The sequence below is a fragment of the Oxyura jamaicensis genome, chromosome 9 (assembly GCF_011077185.1).
Source record: "Oxyura jamaicensis isolate SHBP4307 breed ruddy duck chromosome 9, BPBGC_Ojam_1.0, whole genome shotgun sequence".
Lineage (NCBI taxonomy): Eukaryota > Metazoa > Chordata > Aves > Anseriformes > Anatidae > Oxyura > Oxyura jamaicensis.
In genome coordinates, this window is record NC_048901.1 from 11,294,784 (window position 1) to 11,315,276 (window position 20,493).

At 52.4% G+C, this 20,493-nt stretch overlaps 2 protein-coding genes across 8 annotated transcripts; both read right to left on the reverse strand.

Moving 5' to 3' along the window:
- Positions 1-354: 354 nt before the first annotated feature.
- On the reverse strand, positions 355-14,867 carry NRROS (negative regulator of reactive oxygen species). Of its 7 annotated transcripts, none has more exons than XM_035334554.1 (5): positions 13,936-14,867; positions 13,603-13,818; positions 8,369-9,195; positions 3,160-3,283; positions 355-2,901 (listed from the first exon to the last, which is right to left on the reverse strand). In XM_035334554.1, the coding sequence occupies exons 3-5, from the start codon at positions 8,407-8,409 to the stop codon at positions 940-942; spliced, it is 2,127 nt and encodes a 708-aa protein (XP_035190445.1). In that variant the 5' UTR covers positions 8,410-9,195; positions 13,603-13,818; positions 13,936-14,867; the 3' UTR covers positions 355-939. The 7 variants fall into 7 exon arrangements, with proteins under 7 accessions (XP_035190445.1, XP_035190447.1, XP_035190446.1 ...); XM_035334556.1 differs by having other exon boundaries at positions 8,369-8,571; positions 8,953-9,195; positions 13,603-14,867; XM_035334555.1 differs by having other exon boundaries at positions 8,369-8,574; positions 8,953-9,195; positions 13,603-14,867.
- Positions 14,868-14,997: 130 nt separating this feature from the next.
- On the reverse strand, positions 14,998-20,315 carry FBXO45 (F-box protein 45). Its single transcript, XM_035334560.1, has 3 exons — positions 20,014-20,315; positions 19,519-19,875; positions 14,998-17,573 (listed from the first exon to the last, which is right to left on the reverse strand). Exons 1-3 carry the CDS (start codon positions 20,302-20,304, stop codon positions 17,388-17,390), a joined length of 834 nt encoding a protein of 277 aa, XP_035190451.1. The 5' UTR covers positions 20,305-20,315; the 3' UTR covers positions 14,998-17,387.
- Positions 20,316-20,493: the final 178 nt, after the last annotated feature.

Genomic DNA, 20,493 nt, shown 5'->3' on the forward strand with positions numbered 1-20,493 from the left:
GCCAGAAAGCAGCCATTTGCTGAGGCGGATCTGACAGTCTTCCCTGAGTCTTTCCACATTAAGCTGGCTCCCCTCCTGTAGCATCCCTGCCCATGGCTCCACGCTGGGGTTTCTGCACCCCCGGGTTTTGCTTGCCCATTTATCACAGAGCACGCCCCGACTGGTGCCAGGAAAGATAAACGTGATAAAAACAGTACTGGCAATATAATTTATTCTCGTGACTTTTGGTCAGTATTTTACATCGTTGCCACTCGAGGTTCTTTCCAAGGGGCTCTTTTAGCCAGGATCCAAGCAGCAACGCACCAAAACGCCCCGCTGGCACCACCTTGTCTCACCGCCACGCCGGGCGCTGCCAGCGGCAGTGCCACAGCCAGGGCAGGGTGGGGTGGGGATGGGGACTGTTCTGCTCGGGGCACCGTCACTGTTTCAATCCTTTTTTTTCTTAGTGATATATCCCACAGAGACATCCAGGCTGAAGTTTCAGTGACAAATCCAGCAAGACAGAGCTCTCACTCTTACTTCTTTCACCTTCTGCACATAGATTTCAACCCTTGCCCTCCAGAACCCACAAATGCAAAGTGGTCACCATGGAAGTTCCCAAGCACCGGGGCGGCTTTGGGGTTTCACAGCTCACACCAGGAGTCAACCACAGGCTTCAGCAGTGCCAGCGCCATGCAGCCACGTGCCAGGGTGGTGCATTGGCCCCTGGGCACGTCCTTTGGGCAGACGTGGAGGGCAGCTGTGGCAGGCTGAATAAATAAAAGCAACCGCCCTGTATGGAGGAAAGCACTTCCCCGCCGGGTGGCCCAGGGGCGAGGACGTGCCCAGAGCAGCAGCACCAAAATGCTGCTTGTCAGCCGCTCCGTCTCATGGCCAAGGTCTCGCCCACGCTCACCATCCTGAGTGCCACTGGCCCTTTCTCCTCCTCGTCCCCATCCATCAGTAAGGGCTGGATGCCCCGCACCGGCTCTTCAACATTTTTAGCAGCTTTTGCTTGAGCATGAGGAAGACCACAGCGAAGGCCACCAGGAGGGTCAGGCAGGTGGGCAGGGCGAGCACCAGGTAGAGGAGGGCCAGGTTGGCCACCTTCCAGCGGCAGGCCCTCAGGACGGTCTCGGGCAGCGCCCGGGCGCTCAGCGTCCTGGAGTCATAGCTGCAGGTCACCTCGCGCCCGTCGGGGACACGCAGCTGCTCCACGCGCTGCAGGGACTCCCACCAGCCCAGCGTGCAGCAGTTGTAGGGGTTGCGGCTGAGGTAGAGCTCCTGCAGGCTCCTCGCCAGGGGCGTCCGCGCCACGTCCGTGGGCAGAGCCGGGAGGCAGTTGTCCCGGAGGTCGAGGCTGCGCAGCTTGACGGCGCTCAGAGACGCGGGAAGCGCGCTCAGTGAATTCCCTGACAAGTCCAAGGCCACGAGGCTCTGTAAGGCAGAGAAGTCCACCACAGCGGAGGAGAGGCTGGTGTTCCGGAGGGACAAAACCCGTAGTGTGGCAGCAAGGTCTTGAAGCCACCCCGGGTCCCCAGCCAGGGCCTGCTGGTTGTCAGAGAGGTCCAGGTGTGTCAGCGATGTCCCTCGGAAGGGCTGGCCGTCCAGTCCCCGCAAACCACAGCCAGCCAAGTAGAGGCGACTCAAGGTCTCGATTCCCCTGATGTCCACGCAGGGAGGACTCTCCACCTCGCTTGCAACAGCCGGCTGGGGACACAGGTCAAGCCGGTTGCGGCTGAGGTCAACTGTAGTGATCTTCCTGGTGTAGGTGAAGACTTCGGCAGGGAGCACCCGCAGCCTGTTGGTGCTGAGGTTGAAGAGCTGCAGGCTGGGCAGGATGGCACCGGCACCCACCTGCAGCTCCACGAGCTGGTTCTGGCTGAGGTCAAGGTCCGTCAGCATGGCCAAGGGGTCCTCCTCTGACAGGTGGAATGTCTCCAGGCAGTTCTGGTTGAGCTTCAGGTGGGTCAGGGAGGGCATCTTGGCCAGGAAGCCCTCCGGCAGGTACCAAAACTGGTTCTGGCTCATGTCCAGGAGACGCAGGGAGGAGAGGTTGCTGTAGCAGACCTCGTCCCAGAGGTTGACCGTGGTGATGTTGGTGGAGTTGCCATCAATGATCAGGAACTGCACGGTGACATCTGCGAGGGAAGTGCCGTTGGGGAGACGCTGATAAAAGCTCAACTCATTGTCCTTCAGCAGCAAGGAGTGCAGCTTACTCTGCCGGGGCAGCACAGGGAAAAATAGGAGCCGGTTGTGGGACAGGTCCAGCACCTCCAGTTCAAAGAGGTCATCATTTTCAAAGGCCAGAAACCACTCGATAATGTTGTGGCTGACATTGAGCACCTTGAGCTGGGTCAGGCCAAAGTCCACTATGCATGGCATGTAGTTATAAGCTATGTTGAGCCTCTGCAGCTTCTGCAGCCCTTCAAAAGCTTGGTCAATCTCAAAGATGTAGTTCTTCTCCAGGTTCAGCTCCAAAAGCTGCGTCAAGTTGGTGAAGACAGATGAGTCCAGCCTCATGATAATGTTCCTGGCCACTGACAAGGACTCCAAGGATGGCAGATTCAGGAGCAAAACCGATAACATGTCCTCAGTGAGGCAGTTTCCAGATAGATCAAGTGTCCGCAAGGCTGGCAAAGCAGAAAGAGCAGCTGCTGTCTGCGAGTAGTTGGTGAAGAGGAGGTTGTCTGCCAAGGAGAGCACGTGGAGGCCTTGGCTGCCCAGGAAGGCGCCAGGCTCGATGAGTTTCAGCCGGTTCTTGGACAAGCTGAGATGCTTCAGCTGGGGGTACGGGAGCAGAGAGGCACGGCCCAGGACCTGGATAGTGTTGTCATTGAGCAACAGCTCTTCAATATCACCTTGAAGATTTCCTGGGACAGAGCTCAGCCATCTCCCAGTGCAGTCTGCGGTGCTCTGCACCTAAAGCAAGAAGCAGACCTCTTTGAGAAGGAGGAGATGGGGCAGAGTGAGAATTTTGGGGAGCAAAGCAGGGATGGAGGTGGTGGCTCCACAGACAAAGCTTTGGCATCCCAGTCCAAGCCCAGTCCTAGCACTGAAGCTAACTCCAGTGCTAGGCCAGTATCTGGGAGGGCAGGTCTGGAGGTGCTGAGGTGCCTGGGATTTGCAGGGCAGGATCAGGAGATCAGAAGGGCAACAATTGTGAAAGTGAGGACTTACATGCTTGCAGCCACCAGGAGACATCGCCCAGGCTGCGCCCACCCCATTTCCCCATCCCGCTGCCAGCAGGACCAGAAGCAGGGAGAGACCGGGCAGCAGGGCCTCCATCTCAGCAGCGGCTCTCCTGTGGGGACAGAGGCGAGAGGGTCAGAAGCTGCAGCCCTGCTCATCCCGAAAGGCCCGGCTTTCCCCAGGGGACCCACCGTGGCAGCTGTGCACCCTCCTGCCCTCAGTGCTTGCCTGGATTCCCAGAGGTGATGGGCTCCTCCTACAGCTGCGAGCACCATGCCCTGCTCAACTGAGCTGCGTGCTCAGCTGCAACCCTCGAGGAGAGGCTTCCTTGCCTCACAGGGCTCACAGCCCCCTCCCCGGTGCCCCCCAGGGTCACCAACCCCACTGCTAGCAGACCGTGTCCCCTCCAGCACCCACTGCTGCTGGCTGCCACCCCGCGGTGCCGCGGTGCAGCCGGGGAAGCGGCTGCTTTTCAATACGAGGTCCACGGTTGCTAATTTTGTGGAACCGGAGCTGATGGTATTTGCATCTGGGGAAAAGCTGAACCTCAGGCAAATGAGCAGTGAGGTCTTGCCGGGGGCTCGGCGAGCAGCGTTTTCATAACTGCCAGTGTTTGAAGAAGAAATTGGAGGTTATTTTTGGCAGACCGAGAAGCTGGAGCCTCACATCCCAGAGGAAGCAGGGGACGCATCCAGGCTCATCTCCTTCCATGGGACAGCCAAAAGCCAATGTGAAATAGGCGTTTATTAATCGGGGGGGAGGGGAGGGGCAGGAAGACCCTTCTCTGGGTGGGGTGATTTCTCCAGCCCCTCCAAGCCCTCACCCCCAGCAGCGCCTTGTGCCAGAGCACAGCACAGAGGGACCCCACCGTGTCCTCACCACAGCACTGCTCCCCAAAACCCCACGGGCTTGGGCTGCAGCTCAGCACTGGCACCCAAACCCCTCTGAGCCGCTTCCCCCCACCCCAGCTCAGCCTTTCCCCCCACCGCCACCTCCTCGCAGCCCAGCTTTGGCCTCCCCCAGCATCAGCAGCTCCTTCCCCCCTCTGCGTCCCCCCGGCGGGGCCGTGGGGTACCAGGGGCAGGTACTCACCGCCCGGGGCGGCACGCGGGGCGCGCAGCAGCGCATCCTGTGCCCAGCGGCCCCTCCACCGCCACGCTCGGGGGGCTCTCGGGGGGCCGAGGCTGGGGGTGAGCCGCTGGCTCACTCTCCCACCCGCTCTCTGGCTCGGCGCTGAGTTAGCCTTTGCGGAAGGAGCTAACGGAAACTGCAGTCACATGGAGGCAGCGAGCGCGGCGAGGCACTTCGCTTACTTGATCTCGGCAATCGCACCCCGGGTCATGCACTCACAAGCAGCCCGGCAGCAAGGAGGAACCACGGGGTGGGCAGGGAGGGGGGCGCGGGCAGGGCCCCGGGGCTCGGCACGGCCACAGCGCAGAGCCAGGGCCCTTTGGGGTTGGTTGGGTTTGGCCGCAGAGAACAGCCGCCCACTGGGCAGCGGTGCCGCAGGCGCTCCCACATTGCGTCCCTCCAACCCCCTGACAGCCCCAGGCTTCGACACGAGGCCAGGGATGCACTTCCCAGTGGAGAATTGTTCCCCTCGGCACCCCTGGGACACCAGCACCCAGCCTCTTGCAGCACCCAGCTGAGATTTTTGGATGTTGAGCAAACTCCGGGGATGTTCCGGATTTCAGCAAAGCCAGCGCCCAGGGTGCAAGTCTGGCCCACCCCAAAGCAGGGAGCTCCCAGGCACCAACACCGATGCAAAAGTCAACGTGAAGGTGGGTCGAGCAGCTCGATCCCAGGGTCCTCACGCACCCCAATTCCCCGCTTAAGTGCAGCCAGTGATGGGGCAGCCAGCTTATCGCAGCATGCCACGTGCCCCCCCAGGGACCGCTGCCTGGGTCACCCTGACCCGCCGGACACCTGTGCCGAGGGGTGCTCGGGCTCCTGCACATGACCGGGGAGATAAGTTTATTTTTCTTTTTGCCTTCACTTTAAATTTCATTTCTTCTCTGGAAGGACACTCAGCGCTCCCACGTCACTGACAAAAAAGCCCTGTGGTTTCATTTCCTGCATTTTCAAGGAAGTTTGAAGCATAAAAATCAAGAAGGAAAAGAGAGAAGCACTCGTGGGCCAAGCGAAGCAGAGCAGATGTCAGAAACTCCACAGCAGGGCAAGATTCCCAGGGTGTTGCTCTAGGTCACATGAAGTGCTGAGACCGGCCGATAACTACAGACCCACTCCTCATCCCCAAAACCCTGCCACGAGCCCAGCCCACACCAAAACCACTCACCTGACAGGCAGGAAGGCAGGAGCTGGAAGAGATTCCCCCCAGGGCTGGGAAACCTTAATACCGAGCATCCTCACCTGCGACCATACGCAGTTCCCCGTTGATCCAGGGGCTCCTGGGAGAGCTTTCGATGACATCCACACAGTGCCACCAAGTCAGGTGGTGCCCCAAGGGTCGAAGCAGCCTCCCCTGCCAGCTTCTTGGTGGTCCAGGGAGAGAAAACTGGGTTTTATCCCGCACTTCATCCCATGTCAGTGAATTTGGCTGGCTGAAGCCGAGCCCCCCACACCGCCCTTTACAGAAAGCGGCCACACACCAGGGCCACTCCCTGCAGCCCAGCGCCGCACGCAGGCCCCTGGCTGCACCCTTGTTTTCACACTTTCCCCACATCCTGCAGCCAGGGAGTTCTGAAAATGCCCCAGAGCTGCCGCTTGCCCCCCTCCTCTTCCTCCCAAGCAGCATCACACGCCCCACTGCGAGTTCTCCCAGTAAAGACCAGCTGCACGTTTGGGGATTTTTCTTTTTTACTGGCACAGTAAAGGCACAGGGATTGAGCTGCCAGTCTGACTGGCTCTTTATGAAGCTTCAATCCAGCTCAATGGCACGGCTGGGCTAAAATGAAGGAGATTCGGCTTGCAGAGGTGCCCAAGTGTGCCGCAGCAATTCCTGCAGCTACAGAAAATGATCAGGACCCTCCATAAGGTTTTATACCCAGCCTCTTCCATCCAACCTCCCATCTTTTTCCTTTTACAGACCCTCAGGTTGTGGAGCTCATATCCTGAGAAAAGGGGCAGCTCCACCTGGTCGCCCCAAACCTCCGCACCCAGTGCCTGGGGGAATGGAGAAACTGCGACAGAAACCAGCAACCCGCTGCCTCTGATGCCCAGCAGACACCAGTGTGCCCTTCTCTTCTACTGCAAGAAATGTGATTTTTTCCACTGATTTTGTTCCCTCCCCCCCCCCCCCCCCCCCCAGCAAGACCACAGCCCTGGCCATTGGGGCAAAGTGAAATGGAAACATTTCTCCCCAGGCTGCATCTGCTGCCACAGCAGTGGAGAACTGGAGGGAATTAAATGAGCAGCTCCGCAGGGGAGAATGCTCAGAATCACAGAATCATTTAGTTTGGAAGAGACCTCCAAGATCACCTCAGGATGGTGCAAAACATCCCAGGAAAGCCTCCGGCCGAGCTCAGTCCCCAGCTTTTTGCCCATCGAGGGGAGGATGCAGCATGAAAAGAGATGGGTGGAAGAAGCAGCTGCTTTGCGAGACTTTAGATCAATACCTACAGAAACACGACGATGTCCAGGCTCATGGAAACCACAAACAGCATTACAGAAAACATTAGGAGGGCTCAAGACCTCAAAGCGGGTTGTGCCAGGGGTCTGTCACCAGCAGCACCCCATCTGAGCGGCCAGAGCAGCGGCAGCAGAACGACCAGCATCTCCCCTGAGGGACAGGGGTGGGAGCAGCACCCTGTCCTCTGCCAGCCCAGAGCAGGGCCCGTCAGATGCTGGGGGGTTCAGGTTGTAAAAAAAGCCTTTTACATGGGAAACTGTTTAAATACAGGCTGGGAAGGACTCAGAAAATTAAAGAAAATCCATCTTTAAAACCCACATCAAATCTTTCAAACTGCCACGTGGCTGAAGCGTGCACAGTGAATGCCAAGGTATCAAGATGATGCAAGTGAAGAAGTCCCTTAAGTGAAGAAGTCCCTTAACTTAACCACCTGCTCTGGATACAGCAGCACTACCTGCTGAAGCTCTGCCCTATCCCAGAAGCTGCCAGATGCCTGGCAGTTTAAGATGAACTATGAGCAGTGGAAACCAAGAAACAAATCAATCTATAATCAGCTTCAAAATCTTTTTTTTTTTTTTTTTTTTTTTTTTTCCTTTTCTTCCACCCTAGCTGCTGCCAGAACAACCTGCTTGCTTATTTATCCAGCCACCCTCTGTCTTCTTCCAAGGAAACTCGTGCCAGCACTGGTGTTAACAACCAAACTAACACTCCAGGCTGCAAAGCCTCGGGTTTTGCAGCTGCTGCCGTGCCAGTGGATGCCGCCACCAGAACATCCTCGGCTGGGCCAGCTGTGACTCCCGTGCTCCACTTTTACCTGCTCACTGCAGCAAAGCCCACCTTTGCTCCCCTGTCTGCAGCCAGCAGGAGCCTCCCAGCTCACACCAGGTTTTGGGGTGAAAAGAGGGCATCTGAAGGGGTCTTTAATTCTGGGTATCGCTTTCCAAAGCTGCTCGGAAGGGAGCGCGGGGCTTCGCTTGCTCGCCTGCCTCTGCAGTGAGGCACCAGTTCTCACACCGACACCTGTGGGGAAGGAAACAACCCACCAGACCGGCACCGAGCCACGAGCCCAGCACTAGGGGCCCAGGCGAGCCGCCGGTGTTCGGCCCAGGACTTGTACTCCAAGCAGGAGCCCACGGCACCGCCGCCAGAGAGGAGCCCCCCTCAGCCCCGGTGCCTGAAGGGAGCAAGCATCCCCCGAGGGGCCCAGAGGGAGGCCAAGAAGGTCTTAGTAGAAAGCAAAAGATCGTTTCTGGAAGCACAGCGTGGGAAGGAAGGGAGGAGGGGAGCCGGTCAGTGGCTCAGCCACATCCTCTTCCCAGCGGGCAGCGCCGGCCCCGGGCCAGATCCAGCACGGGCGGCTCCGTCCCTGTGGTCTCCGCTCTCCCTGCTCCCACCTCTGCCAGAGCACACAACATAAATGAGGAGGAAGTGGGCCGAGGAGAGCCGCAGAAGCGATCTCACTTCCCCAGCCGCTGCCTCCCGCCGCCCTCGTCCACCCGCCATGCCCAGGCCGGGTTTGAGGCCTGCTGCCCGCAGGGGGAGGCTTCGGCCGGCAGCGTGTGGCGGGGCTGCGGGCCTCCAGCGGGGACCCACGGGAGATGCACGCACCTGAGGCCAGTGGCATAAGCAGCTGGCCCATCGCAGTGCATTTACTGCAGGTTTTAGGGTAAAACTGCCAGGACTTGGAGGCTCTTTGGTCACCAGAACGAGAAGGTATTGAAAGCTTCTGCCATTACATCACTCAGCGATGCAAGCTGGCATGAAAACCAGCTCCCCTCTGCAGTCACACATACTCCCTTCCTGCTGCTGTTCTGCTGAAGAGAAGTGAGAAATTGTGTCTTTCATGCAAAGGGAAGCGAAACTATCTCAGCTCCCGACCAAGCCAAGCACGTCCCCACCCTGCTTGCCCTGCCGGTCAGGAGGGCCGAGGGCCCTGCCTCGCCACAGCACTCCCCAGGGCGCGTTGCCATCCGTGCTGGGAGCAAGCCACCATGGTCACCCTCCCAAGTCATCTTCCTCTTCCTTTGGGCTCAGCATCTCACCTCCCTGGCACTTTTGGGATGAGTGACAAAGCCTGCAGGGTTTCAGGACCAGAGTGCCCTCTTGCACTTTGGGCATAGTCCTTGAACTTGTGTAAGAAAACAAAAGCGTGCCAGGACATGAGTTTCTGCATTTTTTAAACAAAGTCAAACCTGAAGAGGCATTGTCCCATCTGAGACCTCATCCCTGCAGCTACATCTGGGAGACGCTCAGCATAGGCTTTCGGGTTTCAATTTGACATTGTCCTCTCACCCCCATGTGCAAACACTTAATACAGGAACACAAGGGGGAAAGCTCAGGCAGATGCTGTTAATGCAGCAGATCCTCCTCTCCTGTGCTCCTTTTTCTCACTGAGAAGAGCAGCTAAAAGTCTTCACTTCACAGCTGATTTTACGCTAAAAGTGAAATAAAAGTATCTCAGCAGTTTACAAAGCATGAGATCCTACCCTCAGGCTCCGTAAGGGCTCAGGTGCCCATCTCAGATGGGGGGAAACTGTTCCATCACCTGAGCACAAAACCAAACCCAACCCCACCACACAACAAAACACCCCAAAGAGGTGATTTCCCTGGAAATCCACTGCTTGTTGCTGCTCGTGGGTACAGGGGCTGCAACGCTTTAACCACTGCACTATTTGGGATACCATAAAAAATATTTTAGTCAACATCCATTTCCTTATTGGCAGGTTCATCCAGCACTAAAAATACAAAGTTACATATCGATAGCCTTTTGGGAAGCTGGCAGAGCCCACTTGTTTAAATTACCATTTAAAAGCTGTTGGGTATGGCTTTACTTCTCCTAAGTGTAGGATGCCGAAGAAACACCACAACCTCATACCCTCAAGCGCAAGCTCTCAGCTTCCAGCCACTGAAGTCTTTCTTGTAGCTGCTGTAGTCTTTGTTGTACCACACAAACAGGTACCAGGGGATTTTGTGGATGGAGTAAAATCCACACTCCCTCCCAGATTTAACATGTTATTCGGCTGCAGGGAGTCTAGGGAGGGCTCAAGCACACAGCACATGCTCACCTACTTTGGTTGAAAACAGCTGAGTTTCCTGTTACTGATCAGCTTTGTCTTGCCTCAATTTTCAACTCAACTTACTGCAAAGCTGATGGACTGACTTAAACCAAGAGAGCAGGACTTAAGGATACCAGTATGTCTTGGTGCAGGTACCTAACTGTGCCTGAAGGTGTGCAAGGGAATGACATTTTGTAGCTGTAGCACACGTGCTGCTGTAAACCAGCTGTGTTCACATCTGTCACTGGCTTTATGTTTGCCTCTAAAGATGTGAAACCTGTGCTGTGCAAATGAGAACAAGTTCACAGCCTGAATTCAGAAGTTCAAGAAAGGACAAAAAATAAAATCACTTTGCAAGACACACAGCAAAACACCTGGGGACACAGCGCAGGCCCTGAGCAATAAAACACCGTAGACCCACAAAGGTTGTGCGTCCCAGGACAGCCGTTCATTCGCATGCACTCGGTGCTCCTGCTGCTTCTGGATAAAATTACTGGAGGCTGAGCTGCAGAAAGTGGGAGCTCATGAGAAGATCAGGCACTTCACACAGAAGGCAAGAACAGACAAGGTTGTACCTTCATACTATTCTCCATTCAAACACTGCCTGCAGGTAAACATATAACCAAAGAGCTTTTAACAACAGTAGAGCAATCTGGATTAAAAAATTAAAATAAATCAAGCAAACATGAAACAACTCCAGCCAGCTCACAACAAATCTGCATGTGCAGGCACAGCAGGAAGGAGACACCCTTGTTCATTCAGCTTGCAAAACTGCAGAAGAATAAACACCACTTGCAATATACAGCCAGTTTTATTTTAAAGTCCCCCTTCAACCACTTCTTTCAACTGCAGTGGAATATTTTTATTTACTGATTTATTTAAAATAATCTTTTGACCACAGATCACACGTGCCTGAAAGGAAGAAAAGCAGGTCTGTGAATAAACAGACTGGTAAGTGACCGACTAGAGGCATGTTCTGCCATTGAACAGCCGTGGTGATGTTTGGTTTGAGCCTCCCAAATCCCCTCCTGCCTTTGCAGGTGATTGTGAAGTCCCAGCTCAGGTTATTGTCAGGGAAAATAAATCTTAATAAACTCTAATTTCAGGATCAAGGGTTCAAATGAAGAAGTATATTTCAAAAACTCTACTTCTGCATCCCCTGAAAAAACAAAAGCAGAAGGGGTAATGGAGGTAACATTAGTGGAGAAGGTTCCACATTAAACCCTAGTTTTGCACTAAGCTTTGGAAATTCAAGGTACGGGCTCCTGCAGCGCTGTTAACTTTGCCCTCTTGTGGGGAGGTGTGAGAATTCATTCTGAAGTCACACTACGTATAACAGAATGAAAAACGCGGCGTATAGGAGAAATTAGCAGATCCGGCATCACTGCTGGAAAAGCTTTCAGTGCTCATTTACCACCTCATTAATTTTTCCTTTAGACTGAATTATACCTCAGTGCGAGGTAGTCTAGTATCTCTTACAGAAACCAAGCACATCGTCCTCCTACCCATTTAAAAACCCGTATTGCCCATGTGAAAAAGGATCCCAGAACAGATTTCAGTGATGCACTTTCCTGGCCACAGAAGCCACTGAATTACCCGCATCATGCAAGAACCAGCCCGTGTGGAGAACGGCGGCACAGACAGCTCTTGCAGTTGTGTTCTTGCCAGCATCCAGAGCTATTTATAACACCTCGAGCTTCTGTAACCGTGGATGTACGCTTGGAGGTGATCGGACCAGCGGGAAATTCCCTTCTACACAGCTGATGATGAAAGGCAGATTCAAGAGGGTAACAAAGGGAGAGAAGACGAGAAGACAAGGGAAAAAACAAACCACGGTCTGTAACACCTAAGGAAAGACAGGGAGCACTTCCAAGTCCTAAACTTTAAGCAGAATGTTACAAACCAGCAGCTTGCAGTTAAACAGGAGCGTTCCAGCAACTCCCAGCAGACAGAAAACATAAAGCTCATACAGATAATAAAATAATACGGTAATAAAGACAAAATGAGGAATAACGTAAAGATCAGCTACAACAAAGATATCAGTACTGAAACCCAGAGGCTCAGGAATCACCAAGGGTTGGTTACCTCTCAAATACTTAGAGAAAACAAGTTTTACACGTAGTTGCATGATCAAACCATTACCAGCCTGAATGTTATTTTAATTCATCGCTGCTGTTAGCATCGCAGCGAAAACGGGAGAGAAAAAAATAGAGGCAGCCATCTGGAAAACACATCCCCTGTGTCAAGGAAATTTTAGAATATAGATCATCAGCAAACGGGGAGAAAAGCTAACGCATTCCAGTTGGGTTCAGAGGCAGAAGAATACGGACACATCCGATGCAAGAGAAACTCAGCCTCAGCACAGGGCTCACCGACACGGCCCACCGGATCAGGGCCATCTGCTCCCAGCCAGCTTTGTCACCTGAAACACAGCCAAACGTTACAAAACCAAATGGCATTTGCCAGTAGAAGGCACACACAGGACTCCCAGAAATGCACGCTCACTGCTGCTTTTTAAGCAGAAAAAATGGTTTTCAAAAAATCTCCCCAGAAGAGTGAGTTTTCCCACAGCATTTTGATTTATTTTTTTTTAGTTCCTTCCAGCAAGGAAGGAATTAATTTTGATTTTTTATGTTCCTCCCCATACGTGAGGTATGACTAGATCAGAGGACCAGCAGCTAATCTCCCACCAGTTTTCACAGCAGACTTACATCTGCAAATAGATCAGTGTTTTATTCAACTGATAAACCAAATGCTCACTTATCAAAATAAATGGGATATCGTAAAGGATCCCAAAGCCTGGAGCTGTCTGAGTTGTGTAAGCCACGAACAGATGATGTTCCGCTTGACCACAGCAGTCAAATCACTAGCTGGGTAAGGGAGAATAATTCAGTTTAGCTGACTCCGAAGTAACTTGTAGAATCCCTTTTTCCAGCACATTTTCGGCTAGCCAGCATCAGACCTCTTCACCCCTGAACAAGCACTAGCCAAAGTTTGCCACTTAAAAGCAAATTCTTGATGAAGAGATTTTGGGAAGTGCTTCAGAGCTCCCAACCACAACACCGTCTCCTCTGATTACTGACCACAGTTGCTCAGCCTCACGCAGTGTTTCCAAGCATTCCTGCGCTCCTGGCTGAAAGCAAGCCCTCCCCCAGCAGTTCCTGCAAGATGATCTGTTGAATCTGGTTGATTTTGGGACCCTGCCCCATCCTGCAGCATGTTGCCCTGCTTTCAGTTACACCTCAGCTCTTTGGCCTTCAGCCATACATACCTGCACAGGTGTTTAAGAACTTACCACGTCGAAAGCTCCAGGAGATACAGAGGGTTGTAACGCCGTCCCTCACCCACACGAGCTACCAAATGCACATCTGACCTCTCCTTGATGCCTCTACAACATCCAGCTAATTTTAGGTCAAGTGAAATCACTATCCTTGTCTGAACTACGCCCACAAGCTGCACAAAGCCCTGGAATTAAATTTGCAACTGGCAATTGATCTCTTCTGGCAAAACAAGAACTTGGTGTGGCATGAGTGAAGTTCATCCACGCGCTGAACGCGCTGGACAGCCAGTCCAAGGAGCTACCCAGAGCCAAGCAGCAGCCTGAAGCCAGCACAGCCGAGCAGAAGCTAACACATCTGCACAAGCACCACGTGAATCCCGGTAAGCAGGCATGCACTTGAGTCAGCAAGGCTTCTTAGTGCTCTTAGACTGGAAAAGCTGCAAAACAAGTAAAAAGTAAACAGCAATGCCTTAGCACAGGGCTTGGCTACATGTATTAAATCTTACATGTATTAAATCTTTATTATTTCAAAATATCTCTTGAGCACGTCTCTCTTGAGCAGCCCGGAGGAGGCGTGCTGGCTGCAGCTCAAGGAGAGAAGCGGTGTCTCCCGGCTTCCCAGTGCTGCAGAATGGGCTCAGGCATGCTGCAGGACCTCGCTGACTCACATGTCCGTGTCAGAAATCGCTGCTCCAGCTGCGTGATTCATTTGGTTCTCAAAGCTGCTCGGGAGACACAGGCAACACAGGAGGGGCTGACAATCCTGCTGTCCCACCAGCACGAACCACCGTGCAGGTGGCAGCAGGGGGTGCCTCTTTTTTTTCCAAGGGCAAGCTCACCATCTGCTTTCTTCTAAGTACTCCAAGTTCCAAGTATAGAAGATGAATAAAGTCGGTCTCAAAATGATTTACCAAGTGAGAAAAGCTGCAAGCAAACAGCTGCCTGGTTAGTCAAAAGTCTCAGCTGTACGTCACCAGCCAAATACACAGATGTATGTGTAACACATACCCAGCTTAACAAAGGCTCTTCAGAAATAACGAGGGAGAGGAGTTAAATTGGATCTGGTAGCACAAGTACCTTCAGTTGTGCACATCTGGGCCTGCCGCCTCTCTCTCAGTAATTTTTAAGGGTGGTGAGCAAAAAGTTGAAAAGCACCTCCAAGCAAGCACACCTACGTAGCAAAGGCTAACAGAGTAACAATCGATGGGGTTTAAGTATTGCTCCGTCGTGCCCTCCCTATCACACTTGCTTCCAGCGACGGCCCAATCTTAAGACCTGCAAAACGCTGACAGTGAGCAAACACATCCCTGACAGAGCAAAACGCCCTGCAGTGTTTAATTTTAATAATCTGAATAATAATGGGGAGAGAAAGTCCACCATCAAAACATACTTTCATTACCTACCACCACTCATCTTGGATCTTGTTGCTGCGGGGTAGAATTCAACCTGGAATCCTTACTTTTTCCAGTAAGTACCAAGAAATACTGCACTTCCATACTGAAAGCTACAGAAAGAGAAGCTGAGCAGCTATGCTCGGAAGGAAGACACCTCTGTTCGGCAGCAGGGCAGTGCAGCCTCGGCAGCGAGCACAATACCTCCTCTGCGGCTCGGTAATTTGCGTCAGGAGACCTCCAGCTGCTAGGAAAGCCTTTTCCCATGCTGCCACGCGCCAGCATCCCCGCCTCAGAGGATGTAATGTCACGAGCACAGCTATTAAACTACCGAGCCTTCAGGTCCTCGTAACCACCAGATGTCTCTTCATGCAGCAGATCGCAGGGTCCCAGCGCCGTCATCGTCCCAGCGATAAGAATCCTTGTTTGGACACACCAAACTGCTACTCCATTTTTTCCTATCAGCACACCACAGATGTCATTACAACAATACACACAGATATACCCTTCTGAATTATAGCAGAGTTTATTTTAATATTTTGTACAGCCAGCATTGGTCTCCAGGAATAACTTATAGTCTTACATAAGTGAGTCCCCCCAAACCCACCCTTAAGGAATGTTCAACTTTCACCATTTCTAATTTAGAGGGAAATTATTCATAGGGCAAGACGCAGTCTGAAAAATGGAAATCAATCTTAATTTGTGAATGAAACTCCTCTGAAGTTCTCAGGGTTTACTTACATCTAATTGGATTCGTGAGCCAGCGCAGCAGTCACATTTTTCAGGACTGCGCCAACACGTTGACACCTCAGTGAAGATGTTACTCTCAGAAACGGGACAGGGTTTTGTTTCCTTTTTTCCTACCTCATGCCACATGGTTCTGCTATTTAGACATGTTCCCTACAGTCCAGTACCATCAAAGCTTGTAACTGACTCTTCCAACAGGTACTCACTTCGTGCCAGCCTCTCTCCATTTATTCGGTTGCTCTCAGTACCATTTAAGCACCATTTCTCACTGCACATTTTGTTTAACAGCCAAGAGGAACTGACCTCAACACTGCCTTTAAGCAATAAACAACACACAAAACAAATAAATACTTTTAAATCCTTTTAAATGGTAATAACGTGTATACTCTGTTCCAGTGCAGAACCTGGTTACCCACTGGGCAAAAAGCACTCCAAGGAGAGCTCTGCAGCAGCAGGCTGGGCACCTCAGTCACCTGCTCGTGCCACTTTCCTCACGTCAGGTGAGTACTGGGGGGTGAACGAGCACAGCCTAAGGGAAATTCCCCCCTGGCTCAGAGAACTGTCAGTGTCTGAGGTCAAGCAATTCACATTCTCCAATGCAAAAAAAAAAAAACAAAAAGAGGTTGTATAAAGATTTCCTCCACCCTCTCTGAACAGCACACCATCAATAACTCCAAAACTGTTCAATTCGCTCTGCGAAGCTTTGGGAAACACCAATGAACGAGAAATGAGAGCAGAGAGATAACCAGAGGGCTCACAGGCTTCAGTCCCTATTTTAAAAGGAGCCCTTCTGCAGCTCTCTACAGACCCTTCCACCTCCGTTTCCCCAGAAAGCAGCTCCTTCCCACACCCCTCAGCTGCACAGCCTCTTCAGCCTGCACGTGCCAGAGCGGTGACACACCAGGCAGTTTTTTAAGAGGATTTTAGAAAAACAGTGCAAAGTAAAAAGCACAAACATTGAACCCAGTCCAGAATCCCCATCAAACGGAGGCGAGAATTCTGCCAGTCCTGACTGAAAGCTGGCAAGTGAATACTTGGGTACCGAGGGATTTTATAATTAAAGAAAGGTGAAGTCGTAAAGCCTTGAAAAGCCATTTAAATTGAAACTAAGATCGACTAAAAAGCTGAACGCTGCCTCCTCATTCTTTTGAATCATTTCACTACAGCGATTAGAAAGCGTAAGAACGCTTTTAAAAGCTTGTATTTTTTGACCTCGAAAGGAAGACAAGCTCAGCACTGTGTTGCAGCTTCCTTTCTTAGAGGCGGACCGTGAATTCTGGCAAAACAAAACTTCCAGGGCACACTTTTTGCATTTCCTACAGAGAACAAAACTATCGTTTAAGCTACGGAAGCTTTCAGCTACACAGAAAATGAGCCAATGTAGCACCGTACTCCACAAAAGCATCCCAAAATGCTTTACAATACAACAGAAGAAGTACATTTACATGAATGTTATACACCTGCCCAAGGTTTTTCTGATGTAGTGGTTTGTTTTTTTTTTTTTTTCCCTTTAAGAAATTATATTCCAGTTAGAATAAAGCAAACCCTTTCTTTTGTTTTAACTGTTCTCTTCAACATGGTCTATATATACAATTCTTAAAATACACTTAAAAATAGCTGCACACATTTTATATCGTTATACTGGAGAAGGGCAGTCCGGACAGACCATGCTTCTCAGTATGTTAAAAACGGTAAATAAAACCCAACCAGACTTGCTCTCCTCTGGTACCCGTGCCGGCCCAAAGGAGGGAAGGAAAGGAACAAGCAGTTTTAAAATGGGAGTCTTTCACAAAACACGCTACTTACAAATCTCAGGTTAATTTCCTCAAGCAGTTTTATATCAAATCCTTCGTTAAATATTTGAGGTCACGCACTGCCATCTTAGCAATGAAATCTGTTGCAACATGCATGTGTCAGCTTCCCACTCAACCAACTGCAACCCTGAGGATTTTTCTGGCCTGGTAGAAAGAGGAAATGTAACACAATTCCTGAAGTATGGCTGGTCCTCCGTTTCAAAATTCTGTACGGTTTCCTTGATGGTTCTTGGACACACACCCACACTTTTTTTTTTAAATACACGTTTCCCTCTAACCAACATGCAGATTTCTCCTCCCAATCATCCACATCTTGACGTCCCAACGAAACGATCCATGTCATCCATCCAAAGGTTTTCCCAGGTAGACCAAAGTCACTTCTGTGTTACCGTACACAGCAGACACTGCCGGATACAGGCAAACTTTTGGCAGTCCTCTGAACGCAACTCCCAAGAACTCATAGCCCCTCTCAAATGCTAACGTTTTGTCTTCCATGTCCAGGATAACTCGAATCCTTTCACCTATCTGGAAACAGAGGTAGGAGAGGAGGGAGAAAAAAGAAAACAACAGAAAAACAGTCAACATACTCAAATGGAGACACAAAAATAAAGCAAAACCCACACGTCTTACAGCAGATCAGATTAAAGCAAGGCTCTCCTTTTTCTCATTACCACGTTATTTTTACAACAGGAATTTCTCAATTTCTCTCGTATGTGTTAAGATCCCAAATACCTCCCCTGCCTGTCTCCAGTAGGCAGATTGTATCTCAACACCTACACGATGATCAACGTAATCCTTCGCACCTGAACCTTGCGATAGCACCGTGAGCAAGTGTACGGTGCAGTTTCTGCTTCAAAATGACGCAGAAATCTGGGAATTTTTGAGTGGCCTCTGCCCAAAGTTACCTGTATTCTGTATCTTGTTACCAGTGAGCTGTAAGGTCCACAAAGAGCAATTTTAAAGTCAATGAACTTGTTTTAAAAAGGTAACTGCCACAGACAAAGCATACCAGAACATACTCCTGACCGTGTAAGTACTGTCACAGGCATTCCCTGACCAAGGCAGAAACAAGTGCAAAGCCTGGGCAAAGTAAGCATGAAAAACTTCAAACAGATGCACACAGGCGAGCAAAATCAACACCGAATGCAAGAGACTTTGAGCAGGGCATACACAATGCTGCCTGCATTTATCTAGTCCTTACTATTTTCAACTATAAACAGAAGTCGCAGGCACCAGCAGCAAACACAGCATGATATAGCACAAACTTCTTATCCCTGCCAGGGAACTGCAACGCTGGGGATCGCTTCCAGCCAAGACATTTTTTTCCACAAACTGACACTAACGAATTTCTATTACCTTTATGTATATTTTCCAGGTACAGATCTCTGTCCGTTCTTACCAAGCAGAAAATACTTTAAAGGATCACCAGTTTGAGCTCTCAGTGATTTTTCAGAAGAAAGCAGCGACTGCAAGCACCATTCACTCTCGAGTCCCCACGAGAGTTTTCTTGGCTTTAAAACCCTTCCTCACCCCGTTGCTGCAGAAAGGCCTAGTCAGGGGGAGCAGGAAGTGACTGCAAAGGGGCAAGCCGGGCAAGTGCTGAGCCAATCACGTCAGGAAACGTGACATCTAAATGTCTTTAATTACGTTATTTTCAGTTATTAATTGCAAAAATGGCAGGTATAGCTCCTAGACAGAATTAACTGCTTGGCAGTGAACTTTCAGGTGAAATTTATAAATATAAGGTAACAGTTAATGCAGAGATCTTCACGCACAAGTGACACGCAAGGCGTTATTCATACCAACCCATGACGTTACCAGATGGGGATTTTACTGCACGCAGCTTAAGTTGCAGCGTGAGGAAATCCAGCAGTCAAAACGTGGCTGTGCAAGCAGCCAGAGGAACAAAGGTAAACACTTCTAGACAGACAAAGAGGTAGCATTTACTCTTTAATAACCTGGAATTATCTGGACTTCATAGCCCAGCTGAAGGACGTCAGCTACAGGAAGACCGCCAGAGAGTGAGCACACAGCACTCAGTGCCTCTGCGGGGTTTTGCACGAAGGCTCTTACCTGAGCGCCGGCCTCAGCTCACAAAAGGGTGAAACACCTACTGCACGCGGCCACCTTACCGCAGGGCAAAGCCTTACTCCAGAGAGCTGAAACAGCCTTGTCAGCTTTTGCTTTAAAAAGCAACGTGGTGTTAAAGCACCACCCACGATACAAGGGCCTCGCCTGATATTTGAGATAGAAGCAGCGAGGTGACAGAGGACCAGGCAGGCTGAACAGGTGTAACATAAGGAAGGGGTAAAAAAACTAAGGAGAAGAAGCAAAATTGCCTACCTTCTGCAGGGATGGCAAAGAGATGCTCGGATGGGCATGTAGGCCCAATTCAGCAAGCGGCTGTGAGGCGCTAGGGAAGCCGGCCCCGCAGGCCAGCTGCCAGCAGCCCGCGCCAAGCCCCGCTCACCTGGTATTTCGGCGCGTTGTTGCACTGCGGGAAGCTGCCGTTGACCTCCCCGTTGTGCAGCAAGTTATTGTCCACCAGGTTCCAGCCCCAGCTCTGGTCGTCGCTCCCCAGAAGGGCCACGTAGCCCTGGCACTGCATGGCCGCCCGCTTCGTGGCGATGCCGATGACGGCCACGGTGCCCAGCGGGCCCTCCCACCACACCTCCCAGGCGTGGCGGCCCTCGCTGAAGCCGATCTTGGTCCTGGCCCCGTCCGTGCTCTGGGCGATGGGGTTGCGGTGCAGCGTGAAGCCGTTCTTCTTGATGTAGACGTTCCTGGAGCAGTCGTTGGTGCTGAAGGCGTGGTGGAAGGCACGGACCTAGGGCGGGGGGGGGGGGGGGGGTAAAGGTGAGGTAAAACCCCCGCTGCTTTCCACCCGCCCCGCCTCGCTCCGCCGCGGGCTCGGCCCGAGCGGCGGTCGGGGCGCCCGCCAGGCCGCGGCGGGCCCCGCGCTCACCTTGCCCTTGTAGGTGGGCACGTTGCAGAGGATGTCGGTGCGCAGCGCCTCCTCCGCCAGGCAGCGGGCGGCCAGGCTGCGCCACACCTCGCTGTTCTCGTCGCCGTGCAGGACGCGGTGCCACAGCTTGCACACCAGCGCGCAGCTCCGCAGCTCCCGCAGCTCCAGGTAGGAGAACACCAGCTCCAGCACCCGCCCCGGCAGCCGCCACCCGGCTCCCCCGCCCGCCGCCGCCGCCGCTACCGACGACGACGACGACGCCGCCGCCGCTCCCCCGGGACCCGCCGCCATCGCCCACCCCCCTACCCCCTACCCCTCCCCGCCGGCCGCGCACCGGCTCGGCCGCCCCTCAGGCGGCGGGGCGCGGGCAGGGGGCTCGGAGCGGCTCCGGGCGCCTCGGGGCCGCTCGGCCTCCCTCAGGCGGTGGCGGCGGCGGCAGCGGGCCCGTCCCCAGCGCTCCGCCCGCCCGCCCAAGGCCTC

What these genes read in the sequence shown, in the direction of transcription:
- NRROS (XM_035334553.1), bottom strand. Translation starts at nt 5,601, where the DNA reads ATGTCATCGAAAGCTCTCCCAGGAGCCCCTGGATCAACGGGGAACTGC. An exon ending in CCTGCCTTCCTGCCTGTCAG is followed by an intron (nt 3,284 to 5,467) that starts GTGAGTGGTTTT and finishes CTGTCCCCACAG; the next exon opens with GAGAGCCGCTGCTGAGATGG. An exon ending in CTCCTGGTGGCTGCAAGCAT is followed by an intron (nt 2,902 to 3,159) that starts GTAAGTCCTCAC and finishes TTCTTGCTTTAG; the next exon opens with GTGCAGAGCACCGCAGACTG.
- FBXO45 (XM_035334560.1), bottom strand. Translation starts at nt 20,304, where the DNA reads ATGGCGGCGGGTCCCGGGGGAGCGGCGGCGGCGTCGTCGTCGTCGTCG. An exon ending in TGCCCACCTACAAGGGCAAG is followed by an intron (nt 19,876 to 20,013) that starts GTGAGCGCGGGG and finishes CCCCCGCCCTAG; the next exon opens with GTCCGTGCCTTCCACCACGC. An exon ending in ACAACGCGCCGAAATACCAG is followed by an intron (nt 17,574 to 19,518) that starts GTGAGCGGGGCT and finishes CTCTGTTTCCAG; the next exon opens with ATAGGTGAAAGGATTCGAGT.